The sequence below is a fragment of the Ochotona curzoniae genome, unplaced genomic scaffold, assembly GCF_017591425.1.
Source record: "Ochotona curzoniae isolate NIBS_2020 unplaced genomic scaffold, NIBS_Ocur_1.0 contig_908, whole genome shotgun sequence".
NCBI lineage: Eukaryota > Metazoa > Chordata > Mammalia > Lagomorpha > Ochotonidae > Ochotona > Ochotona curzoniae.
Genome location: NW_024466607.1, coordinates 22135354 through 22155190, shown reverse-complemented (window position 1 = coordinate 22155190; position 19837 = coordinate 22135354). Strand labels below are relative to the sequence as shown.

Below are 19837 nucleotides of genomic sequence, written 5' to 3'. Positions count from 1 at the left end.
GTTCATTGAACCTAGACTTTCTGATTCTGGATCCACTTCCCAGAACTATCACGCTATGCTGCAGAACAGGTGTTAAATCTCAGAAATACGAGAGTTTCTTTTCAAAAAACAGTGAAAGATAAAGCTGAAATGCATACATTTTTTATATCATGTGTATGTGCTTTAGTGTGTAGGCATGTGTTTGTGTAGACAGAATAAAAGAGTTTAACATTTAACCTAATGGAAATGGATTTGTTTAATAGTGATACGATATTGAAAAATGTCACTAAATTCTTGAATATGTTCTATTGTTAAAAATACTTTTAAAACAAATGTTCTGGTTCTACTAGATTTTAACCCCTCCCTCCTTGGCTCTGCAAAATAATTTGATAGTATATAACAAATGAGCCTGAGTGCTTTATTCTACCACGCTGCTTCCTTGACTGTGGCCAGTACTGGGTTGTTAGAAAAAAAAATCTTTAAGAAGCATCCCATTGCATTTTTCCTGATATCTTTAAGATATGCTTGTTATTGGGCTAGTGCAATGGCCTAGTGGCTAAAATCCTTGCCTTGTAAATACTGGGATCCCATGTGGGTACCAGTTCATGTCCCAGCTGTCCCACTTCCCATCTAGCTCCCTGCTTGTGGCCTGAGAAAGCAATTGAGGACAACCCAAAGCTTTAGGACCCTGCACTCATGTGGGAGACCCAGAGGAGGCTCCTGGCTTTGGATCAGCTCAGCTCTGGCCATTGCAGCCTCTCTGTAAATCTGGCTTTCCAGTAAAAAAAAAAAAAATCGTTTTAAATGATTTGCTTGTTATTTATTTGAAAGGCCAAGTGAGAGATATCAGTCTTGCATCCACTGATTCACTTCCCAGATGACTGTCACAACCAGGGCTGGACCAGACCAAAGCCAGAAGACAGGTACTCCATCCTGTTCCACTACATGGGTGACAGAGATCCAAAGCCCTGGTCCATCATCCCCTGCCTCCCCCAGCTACATCACCAGGGAGCTGAATTGGAAACAAGAACAGTTAGGCTTTGAATCAAGCACTTACATATGGGATACCAACATCCCAAAGCCCACTGTGTAACAATGCCAGCACCTCTCCCTAATTTGTGTGCCATTATCTTCTATGAGGTGGAATCTGGCATCCTATAAATCTCAAAATTGTATTTTTAATCTCTCCATTTTTCTCTAGAAATAAAATCAAACCATAAAAATAAGCTCATTAGCTCCAGACACACATGAACTTGAAGTACTGGGGATTCAATCAAAATAAAGATGACTTCCTATCACTAGGGAATAGTAAAAGGAGTAAAGAGACCAAAGGTGGGAAGGAGAATGGGACACTTGTGGTCCCACACTGCCTTCATCTGAAAAGCTTTTAGGTTACCCAGAAACTGGCTAACTCATTTCAAAAAATGTTTCTGATGCTGCTCACTGCAGATTACGAAGCATGGACCTGCCTCATCTTCCTCACGGAATCCCTACAGGAAATTGCCATTCCATTTTGCAGCTAAAGAAACTAACTCAGAGAAGTAGCTTCAAAGGGCTAAATAGGAGGAAAAACTACCTTAGGTCGGGGATAAAGGCACAAAGGTAATGGTTCCTCCTGCAAAGAGGCTTAACTTTAGTGTCCAAATTCAAAGTAATGTAGCTTGATGTTTAACAACCCACATGATCACTGCAATCAGTGGCTCACATTAGTCCATCCGATCCTCATCTTCTAATAGGATGCAAGATTATTGAAGGTATAAGGCATTCTTGCTTCATTTCACAGTGAACTTTTAATGGAAGTGAAGTGTTTTTCAAGAAGCATCTTTAAAATTGTAGTTCATAGAGCTGGCATAGCAGGTGAAGCAACTAGCTCTGATGCTGGCACCACTTATAGGCACGTTTGTGGTGCCAGCTGCTCTACTTCCAGTACAGCTGCCTAAATAATGGCCTGAGAAAAGCAGCAGATGGTGGCCCAAGTGTTTGGGCCCATCTGAGGGATAACCCACAAGTGGAAGGGTCAATGTGTCTCTTCCTCCCTTTCTGTAATTCTAACTTTCGAATAAACATTTTTTAAGAAAAGCAAGTTCATTCCCACCTTTGAAGGTGTTCTAGTTGACATCTTCTTCACTAAGTGTTTGCAGCTAAGAATTAGAAAAAGAGTTACCCCAGAGGGCATTGTATGCCTACTGGCTCCACAAAGGGATTTTTTCCAGATCCTGGAGATTCATAGGGATGACATTCTTTTTAAATAACTATTCATTGATTTCAGATAGCATACATTGTATTTATCAAAGAGTACAATTTCTTTATTTACTTATTTTACTTTACTTATTTCACTTGAAAGGCAAAGACAGATCTCCATCTGCTGGTTTACTTGCGTAAGTGCCTTCAGCAACCTTGGCTGGATTAGGACAAAACTCAATCTGAGTCTGAGACTCACATCTGAATGAAGGGACCCAAGTGCTTCGCCATCAAGATGCGCTACCTCTCAAGATGCGCATTAGCAGAACGCTGGAATCAGGAAGAGAGGCAGGCTCCGGACGCAGGGACTCTGACATAGGAATCAGGGTCCCCAAGCAGCATCTCAGCCACTATTATCAACTGCCTACCCCATTGGCTTTTAGTGTATTTGCAAAATCTAATTTTAAATAATCTTCATCTCTCCAAAAGTAACCCAGCATCCGCTAGCAGTCACTCTTCAGTTCCCCTGTCCCAAACTCCTAACAACCACTACTCTCTTTTGTCTTCATGGCTCTAACAGTTTTGGATATTTCATATGAATTAAGTCTTTCAAGTTAGGACCTTTGTGTCTGTGTTCTTTCACTTAGCATGGTTTTCCAGGGCCCATCAGTATCATAACATTTCATTCCTTTTTATATTTGAATCTGTTGTATGGGATTGGCCATTTTTGTTTTCACTTGATGGGTGTTTGGATTTGATTCTCTTTTTTGATTATTAGGATTGTTTTTATTGTGAATCCTTTGTGTGCAGGTTCTCATATGGACATTTTCAATACTCTGTGATATAAGCATATGAATGAAATTGCCAAGTCATGTGGAATTCTGTGATTAAGATTGGAGGAACTACCAAGCTATTTTCCAGTGGTGGTGTACCATTCTGAATTTGCACAATTGCAATATGAGGGTTCTGGTTTCTGTGCTTCCCAGTCAACACATCATCTTATCTGCCTTTTGAATATAAACCATCCTAGTGGATATGAAGTGGTATTTCACCGTGCTTCTGACATGCATTTCTCAGTGTCTAGGGATGTGTTTTTTTTTTTTGTATTATTATTCATTTGAGAGGTAGAGATCTTACTCACTGATTCGCTTCCCAGATGCCCACATCAGCTGTGAGAGAGGGAGTGGCCAAGCCAGGAGCTAAGAAATCCTTCCAAGTTTCCCACATAGGTGGCAGCAGTGCAACTGCTTGAGCCATTACCACTCTCTCCCCCAAGATATCAGACTCAGGAGCTGCAGGCAGACATCCAACCCAGGCACTTCAATACTGGATCCAGGCATTGCAGCTGGCAGTGGCAGAACTTCTAGGTCAAATGCCTACCCAAATGATATCTTAAAAAAAAAAACTTTTTTTTGCTTGTTTATTTGAAAGTCAGTTACCAGGAGAGATGTAGAGAGATAGATCTTCTATCCACTTTCTCCCCAAGTGGCCACAATGGCCAGGACCATTACCAAAGCCTGATCCAGAGCTCCCAACCAGATGTCGGGGCATCCTGACATCCTTGATCATCCTCAGTTGCCTTTACCAGATTATGAGCTGGGAGCTGCAGAAGAAATCAAACAGCCAGGCCTCTGTCCTGCACCCACATGGAATGCTGATGCCACAGGCAGGAGCTTCACCCAGGGGTGCTTTTTATCTGCTCATAAACATCTTTTGGGAAAATGCCTATCCTAATCCTTTGCCTTTTTTGGTATATTTAAATGGGAGTCCCTTGTTACTGTATGATTTACAAATATTTTCTTTCATTCTTTGGATTTCCATTTCTTTATTGTGCCCTCTGAGACACAGAGGTTTTTCATTTGATAAACTCTATTTTTCTTCGGTTGCTTGTGCAATTGATGTCTTAAGAAAGCATACCTTATCCCAGGCCACAAAGATTTACTGTAAGTTTTTGTCTAAGAGTTTTATAGTTTCAACCTTTAAATCTACTTTTATGTTCTGTTTTGAGCTGATTTGTTTATGTGGTGTGAGGTCTGACCTATTCATGTTTGTTTCACATGGATCACCAGTTATCCTGGTACCATCTTTTAGAAATGATTGTTTCCTCCTCTAAGTTGACCATACGCCTAGGAACTGTTTCTGGTTTCATGATTCTGTTCCACTGCTCTTTGTGTGTATTCCATGCTAGTATCACGTTTCTTTGATCCCTAGAGCTCCGTGGTCAGCTTTGATATCAGGAAGTGTGAATTCTTAGCTCTACTCTGCTTTTTCCTCATTGGATCCCTCGCATTTCCGTGTAAGTGCAGAACAGGTTGTCAGTTCCTGCCAAAATGAACACTGTGTCATGGTAGGCATTTGGGGAAATATTACTATTATCTTAATATTTGAGCATTAATATTAATATGGAACTAGTGGCCCTTCTTATACTATAAGAATGCAGGTGTGAAATTACCTTTGTTGGAGATTTCTACTGCCTAAGCTATTTCTCAAGAGCCTCTGGGTGATAGGACACAGCTATGCTGGCTCCACCTCTAGGAGATAGTAATGTCTCTTCTATTCAGTGTCTACCAAATCAGATACCCTACCTATTGTTGTTCTAGAAGTACAACAGTAACTAAAACAGATAAGACCTTTCTCTTCAGGAGCATAAATTTGTTGAGATACAACAGTGTACCAACTATGACAAGGGAATGAGAAGACATAGGATGATGGATAGAGTGTCAAGTTTGGACAGAATGATAGATACTTCTATGTGTTATCTGACTAAACTGCTTTTGAACTAAGATCTAAAGTCTAAGCAGAATCCAACCAGACAAAGAACCTTGGGAACACAGTGTTTTAGGGATGCATGACAACTAAATAGGAAAGTCATGAGATATGCATGATTGGATAACAGAATCTGTGACGTTAGGACTTGTGTTCAATAGGAAAATTTAAGAGGATGAATGAGAGGGTGAACAAGACCCGGATTATATATAAAGTCAGGAAAGTTTTGTTGGGTCACATGATCTTTATTCCAAGTGCATTTATAAAGTTGGAAGGATTTTAAGCAGGGAGACTATATTGTCTCACACATGACTCTCATACAAAAGGATTCCTTTGTCTTGGACAGTGCTTGCAACAGGAAATGGAAGCAGGGGAAGCAATTAAGGAGTCACACCTACAGTTTAGACAAGAAGAGAACTGGTAGTATTTAGGATGTAGGAGTAACAGGATGTGGAGAAGAGGAAACAGGTTGTCTTAAGGTTCCTTTGTAAGTTTGGAACTTGGGCAACAAGGCAGCTGCAATAGCATTTGCTAGACTGTGAACACAATCCAGTAAATGGACGCAGTCATCAAGGTTTTTGTAATCAAGAATTGTAAGGGGCCATGCCATTGAATATTCGTGCTTTCCCATGTGAAGCTCCTTTGTGGCAAAGGAAAATTATAGAGTATTAGAAAAGGAGGTACAGGGGAACCATCTTTCCAATTCTCCCTACCCCATCATGGAAGGGTAGTAGTTACTCTTAAAAAACACTTACTGAGATTGATTTGTTAATGGTTTAGTAAACTTCTTCCTTGAAATGTTTTATTCATATTTTAATAGAGTTTTCTGTTATTAAGTTTAAATATTTTTAATTAAGAAAGAAGTACAACCCTCTGGGTAATATTGCAACCATGTAGATAGCTAGTAATTAAACTTTTCTGCACATATAATTGCATTCAAATAATTTTGAATACAGCATTTTAAACTTGCAAATACCATTATGTGCATCTTTGAACAAACAAACAGAAAGACTTAGTTAAAGATTCTGTGGCTCCAGAAAAGGTTGGAGATTCTTGAAGAAAATAGCCTACCAAGTTAAAGTTCCAAAATGTTCCTTTTAGGAAAAATAGACATTAAAAATTTTTAATAGAAAAAGAACAGTAAAATGAATCCAGTAATTTTTTTTAATTGTAACCTTTACATAGCCGTTTCCAAGTATCAAAACTGAATTATGGAAGGGCATTTTAAAAGATATTTGAAGCTGTGGTATAATGTGAGCAAATCTCAATTGTTGTGCAATTTCCTTTGGCTAATGTGAAAAGGACTTTCTTCCTCACCTCCCTCGCTGCTGTACGTGAGCTGAGTACTGGAGCAAGGAATCTCTATCGTTGTATTTTTTCTGCAAAGGATAAAATATCTACACAATTTATGCTCCACAAACTTAGAAGAAAACGTTAGAATTTTTAAAATAATGTTCCACCAATTTTATGTTCTACATTTTCTAGGGCATATAATACTCTGTTCAGAGGGAGGCCGCCATCTGTCTCTGTTTGGGATTGCTACCCACGAATGTCATTTACAGCCATTTTTCCAATAATACCTTGTTGTTTGAAGGACTCATAAATGTCTTTCTGATCCTTCATTTGCTTTGACTAGAACAATGTTGGATTGTTTCAAAACAACTGTTCAAGGACCTGCTGGCCCATATGTTGTGTACATGCAAGACAGTTAGGGTGCCTCTACCTCTCCTTTCACAATGTCTATGACATACCCACTGGTCTCAGGCCACTCTGTACCCCTTCTGTAGACAGAGCGCTCTGTCAAGTCCATCCGCTGTTTCATTCTTCAAAACCGGGAAGTCGAGATTAGTAGACGCCAGGAGTCAGAACGCCAGCCAGATTCCTGGCTAGCTTTGCTCCTTCATAGCTGTGTGACCTTGGATGCATTTCTCTGTCTTACAGACTTGAGGATGATAATACTTACTTCTCGGGGTTGTTCTGAGAATGAAATGAGAATGAGGCATATAGAACACTGAACCCATAATCCAGTTGGGTATTTGCAGGGGTTCCCTGAAGAGAAGAAAGTATTTAGAAGTAAGAATGGTATGCCTGTGGTCTTTTCCCCAAGACCATCCTCTGTGTGCCTACCTTGTTCAGAAAACTGACTTACAGATGTTTGGTTTCATGATTGATGGATTGAATGGGATTGGGAACTAACTGTAGCATTTCATCAACCATAATACTAACCATGGTAAACAGAAAATCACTTATTAAATTGGACACTGCCACCAATTTATAGCTTTCAGAAAATAGTCTAACATTTGAAGTTTTGTCAAAATTACACTCTTGTCCAAAAAGACAGTCATTATCAGTTTCTGGAAATACTGCTGAAACTACAGAATTTGATCATTAAGTAACGTTTATGCTGCCAGTAAAAGCATCTGAAGTTGGTATAAAAATTTTCTAGACAGAACTTGCTTTTAGTCCTCTGCCTTCTCTTGGAATATTTTTTCAGTACAATCTCCTGCTATTGCTTATAATTCTTTGCCTTCCTTTGCATCAGATGTTATTTGCAAAGGCAAAACGACCTTGACTAGAAATATGTTACAATGATTAAAATTGGAATTGTTGAAAATTTGGATGATGACATAGAATTGTGCAAGTCATTAGGACTTTTTGATACTCTGCATTTCAGAGCATCTCAGAATGCAAATAATGTGTCATTTGCTGTAATAAAGAGGAGCAATTTAAAGCATTAGAAATTGCAGGTAGTAGACGTGACAAAAAATTAAGTGACTTCCAGAAGTTTAAGTCCATGAAAATACATTGACTGCTCAGCCAAAGCCATTACAGATGATCTCTGACTTGCCCATGATCCAACTTAAAATATTTTGACTTTTGGTGCTGGGAAAGCCATATTCATTAAGTAGAAGGCGTACTGAATTCAAAATTCATTTGAAAAGCATAATACTGTTTCCTGATGCTGGGCAACAGCAGGGAGCACAGCTTCCCTGACAAGCCCACAATGAGGAAAGAAAACAACCAAGTATTTGCATTGCATTGTACTCCCAAGCTGTGATGTTATGTGAGTCAGGTATGACAGGTGTCCTTCTAACTGCAACAGATTTCTGATTTATAGTGAAATTGGTCTGTTGAGACACAGCCCCATCCTCATCTGTATAACATTTCAATTCCCCACTATTCTAACGTTTAGGTAAGCATCGTACTTATCAAATATTTATGGGAAAAGTTTATCTTCTCTGATGTTTTTAATTTCCTGTTTTTAAATAGGAGTAAATTACACTTGCCACTTCCCTTGCCATTTATGTAACAGGCACTAGACTGGCAGCATTCCCCAAATGCTGTGGCATCTGAGGACTCTAAGGTTTCTTTTTACATGATTCTGCTGATGTGGGGTGGGGTATCTCCTTGTAGAAGATGTCCCATACTTCATCTCTGCCCCTCATGAGAAGCCTGGCTGTCCATTTGACAAACAGACATACGTTCTCTTGCTCATATCCAGGTAGAGACAAAGCAGTTTCTACCCCAGGATTCTTGGCCAATACACTCTCTAGTGCAAGGTATAACTTAAATTGCACCTCCATGATCAAAGTTACCAACAAAAGTGGTAACTTTACTTTTATAACCACTTTAAGTTTTAAAGTACATTAATGTGCAAAAAAAAAAAAAAAAAACACAACAAAATGCATACATTGGTTTCTGTTGTTAATGTATTACAGCCAAACTGTTTTACATTATAGAACAGTTCTGATTTAAAGTTATCATCTTCTCACTCCAGAAATTGTCATTTGACTTACCTTCACCTTCATTTCTATTATCCAGTAATTGTTTTTCTCTGTTTTTTTTTTTAATATTTTAAACTACCATTTACTGAGTGGCTATTTTACTTGTGCTGTGTACAAGGCAGCCATTGCCTTATAAGTGTCACATCCTTGGTTTTAATGTATATAATTTATGTCTTAACAGATTTATTTTATTTGCATGGCACAGTGACACAGAAAGAAAGAGAAATGCTATTCCCTGGCTCATTTTCCACATGTCTGTGATAGATGAGACTGAGCCAAAACCAAAGCCTGAAATTCCATGTGGGCCCGCATGAGTGCCAGGGGCCCAGGTACTGCCACTGTCTTATGTTACCTTCCCCATATTAACAGGAATCTGGGTAAGAAATGGAGCAGCCTGAACGCCAACTGGCACCCCAGTATGGACTGCCACGGCTTAACCACATTGTCCCACAGCACTAATCCCAGAATATCCTTGAATATACTATGAAATCTTTTCCATTTTTTAAGATTTATTGATTTTTAATGGAAAGTCATATATCAGAGAGAAGGAGAGACAGAAAGAAAGATTTTCTATCTGCTGGTTTACTCCCTAAATGACCACAATGTCCAGAGGTGAGCCCATTTGAAGCCAGGAGCCATGCGCTTCCTCCAGGTCTCCCACGTGGTTGCAGGGTCCCAGGGCTTTGGGCCGTCCTCTACTGCTTTCCCAGGCCACAAGCAGGGAGCTGGGAGGGAAGTGGGGCAGCCAGGATATGAACCAGTGCCCATAAGGGATTCTGGTGCATACCAAGTGAGGACTTCAGCCACTAGGCTATTACACCAGGCCCTGCATTTAGTTGTATTAGATTCCTTAAAGAACATAATTGTTAAACTCAAAAAGTACCTTGAACTCAGAATATAGTGCTACAGAATTAAGTATTGTTTTTGAACTCCACTTTTTTTAAGATTTATTTTTTATTTTTATTGGGAAGTCAGATATACAGAGGAGGAGAGACAGAGAGGAAGATCTTCCCTCTGTTGATTCACTCCCCAAGCAGCTGCAAGGACTGGAGCTGTGCCAATCTGGTGCCAGGAGCCTGGAGTTTCTTTTGGGTCTCGCATACAGGTGCAGGGAGACAAGGCCCTGGGTTGTCCTCGACTACTTTCCCAGACCACAAGCAGGGTCACCTGCTGAAACGCTTGTGACAGACAGACCAAAGCAGCAGACAATCTGATGGTACCCGAGCCACGTGACTGCCATAGACCCAAAACAAGATCTAGGTTCTGATCAACTGCTTCTGTCAAACAGCCTGACTAGTTGATGTAACATCTCTTTAACTGAGCCAGATCTTTGGAAATAATATCATGGCTTGGTCTTTACCGCATTGCATGGTGAAAATACATGCTGAAAACCACTATCACGTGTGAGTGAGCTGTGTGCCCTAGTATGTGTCACACACAGCTCGTGTCTGGGGACCCTTCTGTGCATGCGTCCTAGTAGGCCTGCCTCCCAGGAAATCAGGACAGACTCATGGAGGATATGTGGCTCAGGAGTGCTAGTTGGGGAAGAGAAGCCCTGGGACACTGATATGTTACCAACCTGTAAGTGAACAATCAGTGTTGATAGTAAACACTGCCATAAGCAGTGACAGCAATGAGATGAGCCCTCAAATTAAAATGGCAGTTAAAATATGAAATTACCTTTGGAAAATGGAATTTTCTAGTATCTTTCTTGCAGGGACCCCCCCCCCCCACACACACACACACAAATTCCAGAGCCCTCTAAGTACAACTATTAAATCTGTAAGAAATCCAAACCTAAAGCTACCAATGGTCGCATCTCCCCAAGCTACAGTGACAGCACGCTTGTTTTCGCGCTAAAATTGAACAGTCACTTGCCAAAAACGAACAGGTAATCACTTCTGGGGAGTTTACTTGATCCATAGATTTTTCTGCTGTTGATCACAGGTCACTGAGTATCCCACAAGCACATACTTCGATGACCATGCACAAACCAAGAAAGAACAGTACAACAGCCCAGTAGCCCTACTGTGCTGCCTCTCTCTTACTTGTCCCTCATCTCATCAGTAGGTAGTGTGGCTTCTCTTGCTTAGTGTTTTGTTCATGAAATTCATTTTCTTGCCAGATCGTGAACTACTGTGCAAATATAACACCATTTATCTGTTCATTTTAAGCGGCATTTGCTTAGTTTCCTTCTGGGAGTTATTGAGAATGTGTCATTTGGTAGAACCTCTGACCTGGGCAGAGAAAAGGAGCTGTTTTGTCTTCCCAGGTTTAATTAAATGAGGGATGTTCCCATCCTAGTAGCTTTGAAACAGTATTACTGAATTCCCTTCTGAAACACTAATGTATGCATTTTACTTTCCAGTCTATTTAATGATTATTCTACAAATGTTAGTCGTGCTTCCAGGATGCCCTATATTTTCCTGCCTGCTATTTGGAATATGCTGCCATGGTACCCTTGGCCTTCAAGGTCCAGCTAAAAGCCTGTCCTCCAGGAAGCTTAACTGTTCTTATGCTAAGTAACCAAGTCTTTTGTTGTTGTTGTTAACATTTATTTATTTGACAGGGAGATAAAAATCTTCATCCACTGGCCCACTCTCTGTATGGTTGCAGTGGCTAGGGCTATGCCATGACAATGCCAGGAGCCAGCAACCCTATCCTCGTCTCACATATCCAAGGCAGTGGTTTACATACCATTACCAAGCATATCAGCAGGAAACTGGATTGGAGGAGGCACTGTCCAGACTCAAACAGCACTCCTATGGGATGTCAGTGTTGCTGATGGCAGCTTAGTGCGCGGTGCCGCTAACCCCCGTCTCTGTCTTTTCTGAAAGGCCAGACTGCTTCATCTGTCTCCTAACTCTCGTATTGCCTTTTGAATTCTATTTTAACAGATCCCCTTTGTAGTAAGTAGTAGATTCTATAAAGTTACAAAGAAACATGAATTTTTAAACTGCATTTTAAAAATGAATTTGAAAGAAAAAGAAGTCTCCCAATGCACTGATTCACTCCATGAAATTCTTACAACACCTGGAGCTAGGCCCCTGGCCAAAGCCAGGAGCCAGGAGCCAGGAGCCAGGAGCCAGGAGCCAGGGGCCAGGAATTCAGTCCAGCTCTCCCAAATGGATGGCAAGAACCCAATCACGAGCTGTCAGCACTACCTTCCCCCAGTCTAATTAGCAGGAAACTGGAGTTCATATTCTGATGTGGAATATAGACATCTCAGCCAGCATCTTAACTGCTAGGCTAACTCCAGTCCCAATCTGGAATTGTTTGGTAGTCTCTTATTAAAAGTGTCTTGCAACATGATGTCCACTTCTCTCTGAGTACTTTTACAATGCAAACCTGTTTCTGAAAAAAATCGTCTTGGTGATTTTAGTAGGCTTCAGAATGAGAATAACGTCCCAATTTTCTCCCCATTCTTTTTTCCTGCTATCCACAAGGAGCAGAATGAAGTTTCTGGTCTGATCTCATCCCATTAGCCATGTCTCATTTTTTCTCCATACCACACAGTAAATCTAGCTTTGTGTCACCCAACAGTTCAGCGGAATTAATTTTAACTGAAGCCCACAAAATTCTCTAGGCAGATGTTTGATTGATTAAGCTAGTCTGTGTTAAAATCCTGAGTCCAGAGATTGGACAAAAGGCATCGAGTTGAAACGTTGTTTTTGTTTGTTGTGTTTTATCTTTCTGCTTGACTTAATGGTTTTCCCTTTCACCATTATCAAGGTTCAGTGTGGTTTGGAATGCTGTACTTCAACTCCGTCTGCCTTATTTATGATCATCTCTTGATTGTTCTCAATTGCCCTCCTGAATGGAAGACCTGGGAATGCAGCAGCCATATCTTAATTGTCTTTGTAAAACCAGCTGCCATTGACATCTGAAGAGAGATCAATGAAAATGAGTGATTTGAAAGGCTTTGTGAGCAAAGGACTTGTGTAGGAGTCAGCACAGCTGAACAGCGCAGTCCTCAGCCCTTTGCCCTCTTCCTAAAACAAATCTGATTGATAATGCCCCCCCTTTGTCCTACAAGGATATTTTGAAAGGAAACTGAGTTATATACATAACATTTTGAGCCTTTCAGAGTTAAAATTGCATAAGGCACTTTGCCTCTCAGCAGTTGTGCAATTTAGTTAGATGACATCTTGTGCTACAGTCCACTTTAATGTGAAGACTTTATTGCAAGCCTTCTTTTTAAAAAAAAATAATAAATGATTTAGTCTTTCTGGTGCTTTTTAAATGGTTTAAGAGATTGGATATCAAAAATGTCTCAAGGAACTGATTACCTCTCTCTGCCGCCGATCGCTCCACTCGTGAACCTACAAGAAGTGGCTTTCTTCTCTCTATTCATTTTTGGTTGCTCTTCCCAGGGTGTTATCAGAATTCATTTTACCATTGCATGAAATACAATCACGGAAATTGAGAGTTCCTATAGTGTCTGGCAGGTAATAAGACCTCCGTAAGTATTTGTAGACTAAATGATTGAACCCATCCATTTCCACCACTGCAGATGACGGCAGTGTCCCAGCTGGCCTCTCCCCAGCCCCTGTGTCAGTACTGCCAGCAGCACAGAGTCCTTCCCAAGGCCTCTTGCTCCATTTGTCAACAAATTTAATTCCTATTAAATGCCAGACTTAGACTCCTGGGAAGCTTTCGGTAATTCTCCTGGACAATTAGTCCACTTGTGTGCCTTGTTCTTCCAGGATGTTAGTCATATCTTTCGTTGTATTATTGATCATAGTATCAATCAATATTGCATTGTTGTAGTTTTGATTATCATTCCTGTTACGCAATACCTGTTATGTCTCCCCGTCCGGACCAAGCTCTATGAGAACAGGGATGGGTCTTGTTTTCTTCATCCTCCTAGCTGCTAGCATTATACAGAGTGGAAGCATGGAGACAGAGAAAGTAAGAGGAAGCAATAATAACCACGAGGAGTTCCTGTGTTCATGAGCAGCTCGGTAGCTCCTCAAGAAGGGAGCACACACCCCAGAGTGCATGCCCCCAAAACAAACTCATCTTGCTTGGAGAGGAACACTTTAAAATGATCTCCATTCATATTTACATACTATTTTCACATAACAGCACATATGTTTAATTCGTTCAAATGTGTACATTAGATGGCGCATACTCAGACATTTTCTGTTAAGGATAAAAATCTAAGTTGTTCTCCCTAGTATAGTTGTAAATCAGGTTCCTTACTAAGCATTAGATATATATATATTATTCCTTTTAGTCAACCAAAAATTCCGTGAGGAATGCACAGTGTTCGCGTTTTTGGAGATGAAGACACTGAAGCACAGAGAGGTCGGCTGATGTTCCCAGTCACACACAGCCACTGAATGGCAGGTCCAGTGCCCAGCCGCAGCTCTGCCGTGTTCACCACTGCCATAGCTTCTCTGACTTTCTGTCCCACTATCAGTCAGAGTGGTTGTTCAGGCACAGTACATTTGTGGATTAATTCGATAAATCAAATGGATGAGTCAGTCACACTCCATACAGATTAAGGCTTTCCTCTTAAGAAAAAATGTGAACCTTAAAATACAGGATTACTTTTAATTGCGTTCTAATAACAGTGTTAGCTTCTTTCCATGTACTTGTGGTACCCTCAGTTTCTTTTCAATTTGATTTATTTCTGTGAGCTTTTTATTTGTTTTCCTGTTTTTTCATTGGGATATAAATTTTGTTCTTCTTGTGATAGCTGTTTTGCCCACCCCCAAGAACTCTCAATGCTTATTAAATGTTTTATCTCTTATTAAAGATTGCACACCTCCTTACAGCACTGTGCTGCTGGAGCTATGAACTGTAAAGATTTTAACAGTTTCCACTGGCAACTTTTCAAAAGTTTCTCACATTACGTGATTAGATAACAAACATATTAAAACCCTGAATTATGATGATGATAATGCTTTACTGAAAGGAACATCAAGAATTGTTTTTAAAATCATGGTTTTTTTTATATCTTTATGAGACAAAAAAGAACCAAAAGAAAGCAGGGGTCATCTCAAAGCATTCACCAAGAAATTAAGTATAGAGATTGAAATGTCTAAAGCTTGTGGTATATATTAGAGAAAATTTTTAGCATAACCAGTATTTTCATATGTGCAAGAAAATTTCAAAATTTTATGTTCTGTTTCAGCACTGGAAGTAAACTGGTCATATGGGCTGCTAATGTTAGAAATTTGAAATTGACATTAGCTATTAAATTTGATTTAGGCCAGAAATAAATTTTTTAAAAATACTTATGCTTACTTATCTTCTTAAAAATATTTTCCCTTCAGTATATGTGACAAACAAAGGACCTTTTTAAAATTTTACTTTGTTTTATAATTTGAAATAATTACAGAGAAAGAGGGAAAGACAGAGAAAGAAACCTTCCATCTGTTAGTTCACTCCCTAGATGACCACAAGAGCTAAGCCAGGTGAGGCCAGAACCAAGAGCTTCCTCTGGTCTCCCACGTGGGTGGCAGGGGCCCAGGTACTTGGGTCATCTTGCGCTGCTTCCCCAGGCTGACTAGTAGGGAAATGGATTGCAAGTGGAGCAGCCAGAGCACGAACCAGCACCAGTATGGGATGCAAGGATTGAAGGCACCAGCTTTACTACTATAACACAACATTGGTCCTATATGCTTATTTTTTCCCTGTGCATAGAAATAACACTAATACTAGCCTCTAAAAATATATTTTAGTATTACTGAAAAAAATGTATGTGACTGATTGTTTATATAGTATACTCCATGTCAGTATAGATGTTTACCGTAGCTTAGACGCCTTTCTGGATGTTAGATCTTCCATGTTCTCGTCTTACATTAAGTTTTATTTTATGGCTTTAACAGCAATAGTCATTCTCAGTCTTAATGTAAAGTTAACTATTTGTAATGGTCATTAACTCCCTTATAAACTGGACTTCTATGTGAAAATTGATTTTTCTTTTAAAGAAAAACTGCTTTGATTTTTTTGTTTTTGTATCCAGTGAAAATACTGTTTGAGCAGAAATGGGAAATACAATGAGATTAAAACACCTGGGGTGAATACCTGTATGGAGAGTTCATAGTCACTAGTGAGTGAACTGCAAAAACAAGTTATATAGTTGCCGTTGCGAGAAATACTAAAAGTTGAGAATGTTAAAATTATTTGCGAGTACCCAGGAGAGGAGCTGACTCAGACTGTGGTCCCCCAGAAAGGCATGGCAAAAGAAACAGTGCATCACTGGGAACCTGAAGGATACCTAGGAGTTAGCCAGAACATGGATTCCAGGGAATTAGCAGGTACACAGCAAAGAGGCAGATTGACACAAAGTCAGTGGTCCTGAAGACTTGGTATGCCTGTTCACTGTGGGTTTAAACTTGATTTGACACTCAAGTCATATAGAACATCAAACCCCAAAGCCAAGTGAGTTTTGAGAGAGCAGGAACTTAATCCAATTATGATGTTTAAGAGGTTGGGCTGGTGGGAGGTCCTTAGGTGGTTGGGGGTGCACCCGCACAAGGTAGGCCTTGCAAGAAGATTGTTTATTGTCCTTCAATGCTGCCTGGCTTGCCACATGACCGTTCTTCCTTACGCACCTCACCTTTTCTGTCTGCTGTCCTCACAAAAGGCAAACCTGTGGGGCTGGCAGTCCAGTCTTGGACTTGAACTTCCCACACTGTGAGTTAAATAAGACCCTTTAGAAAGTTAGTTTCCTCTGAACTTGGTTGTGGTAACCAAAAATGGAATTCATAAGACATGTTAAGAATGTGGGCCTCTGTCAGTGGGAAGCCACCGCAGGGGGGAAAGCTGTGGAGGATGATGGGTTGGCAACATAAGACAGACCAAGTGACCTTTTGCTCTGGCATGTTCTCCCCTGTTTGTCAGGAATATGACTGGAGAAACTATCACTCCAGCCAGATGAGTGAATCCGAGTTGCAGATGTTGGCAAGCCTACGGCGGCAGCAGAATGAAGAACTGGAGGGCCCAGGGGCCTCCCATGGCCTGAGTGCCTCCCAGGTTGACAACTGTAATGTCAGCATAAGTACCAGCAGTGACGACACGACCACCTGGAGCTCCTGCCTGCCACCAGTAAGTCCCAGGCCCTGCATCCCAGCAGTACTGCCTGAACCAGAAGCCAACTTCTTTCAAAGCACAGCCTTCCCTGGGAATAATAGAGGGGCCATCAGGAGAACACACCCTACAGTAAATATCCAGAGTCCATTCTAAAATCATGTTTCCGAACTAGGGGCAAAAACTCATAAATAGTATTATCTGTTCCTAAATTGTCTTCTTTACTTTCAAAGATGTAGGCACATGATGATTGCCTTAGTCTTTTGTGTACTACTATAATGGAATGCCCAAGGCTGAATTCAAGAAGAGAGAGATATTTCTTAGTTTGGGAGGCTGCGCAGCCCAAAATCAATGGGCCCACATCATATTAGGACCCTCTTGCTAGGCCATCCCTAGTAGAAGACAGAAGGGCAAAAGTTCCCGTGTGCTAGCAGAAGGGGATGATCTAGTCACCTCTTAAGATTCCCATTTCCCAACACCATTGTGTTGGAGCTTAAGTTTTCAACACATGAATCCAAGGTGAGGGGCTGGCAGGAGTACTATCAAACCATATCATTCTGCCCCTAACCCTAAAATGCATGTCCTTTTCACATACAAATGCATTCATTCCATTGTAGCAGCCCCAAAGACTTGACTCACTTCGGCCCCATTCTCACAAGTTCAAAGTCAAGAATCTCATCAATATGGGTCATACTCTAGGCATGGTTCATCCTGAGGCAGAATTTCCTCTGACTGTGAGCATGTGAAAGCAAAAGAAGTTACCTACCTCCAAAGTACAATAATGGGACATGCATAAGATAGATAATCCCATTCCTAAAGGAAAAAATAGGCAAAAAGAAAGAGGAAACTTTTCTTGAGAACCCATAAACCCGGAACACAACCAGGCAAATAACACCAAATCCTTTTTTGAAAGATTTAGGTTTATATTTGAAAGGCAGAGGTATAGAGAGGGAGAGCCAAAGAAAGAGAATATTTCTACCCACATGTTCACTCCCCAGATGACCTCAGCAGCTGGGGTTGTGCCAGGCTGATACCAAGACCTGGAAACTTCAGTCCAGGTTTCCCACATAATTGGCAGGGGCTCAAATGCTCAGACCATCTTCAACTGCTTTCCCAGGCTCATTAACACTAAGCAAAAAAGAAGTGGAGCAGGTGGGACTTAAAACATCACAATTCCAGCCCCAACACTAAGTCTCAAAGGTAGAGAATGATCTCCTTTGACTCCATAACAATCTTTCACTGCATAGGTCACCTTCTGGGTGCACTAGCATGGGAGCTGAGCCCGTGGGTCTTTGGGTAGCCCTACCCATCACCCCTTCCCACCATGGTTTTGCTGGGACAACTCCTGCTTTAGTAGTTCTTTGGGGTTAATGTCTCCTGTCTACAGCTCTCCCTGGCTGGCATCGCACACTGACAGCTCTACATTCCTAATCCCAATCTTAAGATCCTGTAGGCATTTCTGTGCTGGAGGCTAGCTAATGTGCTTCTGCTCCCATGACACATTTCTCCCTGAGTTCCCAGGCTGTCTGATACATGAAATCTGTCTAGGGACCACTAAGGCCCATGGTTTTCAGCCCAAGTCATATCTGGGCCTGATTAAGCTGAAGCTGGGATGGTTGAGGGGCCCTGCAATGGAGCAGGTCATGCATGGTATAGGGCAGCAAATGCTAAAGTTCCATAGATGTCTGTCTTGGAATCTGACACTCAAGGTCCTAGCTAGCCTAGGGAATCTCTGGAATGCCTTTGAGGTCTCTCTCCAGTGTATGGACTAGAGCCTTGATTTATTCTATCCTTGTTAATTATTTAACAAATGGTCAATTGGCCACATCCTTACTATTTTCTCCACAGCCTGCTGTTTTCATTCTTTAGAGCCAGGCTGAGAGTTCATGCCCAGTTTTTCTGTTCTGCTGCCCTTTTAATTATAAATTTCATCTTTGAATAAGTTCTTTTCCATTTAATTTTACTATAAGCAATCAAAAGAAACCATGCTTCGCTACTTAAGACACTTCTTCTGCCAAATATTCCAGTTAATCCCTGATAAATCGTGCCTTCTTCTGAGTTCAAACACCCAGACATAGTTCCGCAAGGTTCTTTCCAGCTCTAACAAAGCTGCCTTTACTCCAGTGTCCAATAGTATGCTCATTTTCACCTGAGACTGTTCAGACTGGCATTTACTGTCCATTTAACTGCTAGTATTCTGATCACAACTGGAGCTGAGGAGTCCAAGGTCAAGAAGTTTGCATCTGAGGAAAGCCTTCTTGATGTGTTGTCCCTCAGCAGAATGGGGAAAGGAGGTAGAAACTATACTTCCATCCAACAGTGAATGTAGTGTTTTAGAGTTTAAAGGAAATGCAAAATTATGACAATCAGGTTTATATGCAGCTGTATAAAGGTGGCAGGGCAGTTGACAATAGGTGATATGTTTTTAGTACTTAATAAATATTAATTTTGGTATTCACCACTTGTAACTTAAAGCCATTTTTTTTTTTGCTAGATCTCCAACTCCTTGTAGCTCTTGAACTCTCAAGGACCTTGTCACCTAAACTGTTATATGTGTTGCCTGATTTCCTCCTGATGCCTGCCCTGAGTGCTAAGCACTACTAGAGTTCTCATTTCCAGATGAGAACACTGAGACACTAGAGAAAAGTGATTCTACTCTAGTTGGTTGTTAATGTGTGACTTAGTTATCAAAGGAGTGCTACAGATGTCCAGGGGATGATGAAATTTCTGTGCTGTTCTTGCAGGTCTTTACGGAGGATAAGTTCAGGCTGGCTCTAAGGCCGGGGGAGAGGCAATTGTGGCAATCCTTCATTAGCTTCTCCTTTCCCACCTTTCAGGTTCCTTTTCCTCAATAATGCTTTCATTGAAAAAAGAACAACTGCAGGGTAGTGGGTATTTGTGCTCCCACTTGAAATACCCACACTCCCCAGATTAGAATGCCTGGATTCCTGTCCCAGCTCCATTCCCAATTCCAGTTCACTCTAACACACACCCAGACTGGGAACTGATGATGGTTGAAATGGTTGGATTCCTTGCTCACCAAGTGGGAGACCTAGATTGAGTACCTGGTTCCCACTTCAGCC

General features: G+C 40.9%; 1 protein-coding gene across 2 annotated transcripts in view; it reads left to right on the top strand.

The window, feature by feature from the left end:
• Positions 1 to 19837, top strand: part of CFAP20DC (CFAP20 domain containing) — a 191345-nt gene that overhangs the window by 124618 nt on the left and 46890 nt on the right. For both annotated transcript variants that reach the window (XM_040994742.1, XM_040994743.1), the window contains one exon: positions 16569 to 16772. In XM_040994742.1, coding sequence (XP_040850676.1) covers positions 16569 to 16772 — 204 coding nt within the window. The remainder of the gene's footprint in view (positions 1 to 16568; positions 16773 to 19837) is intronic.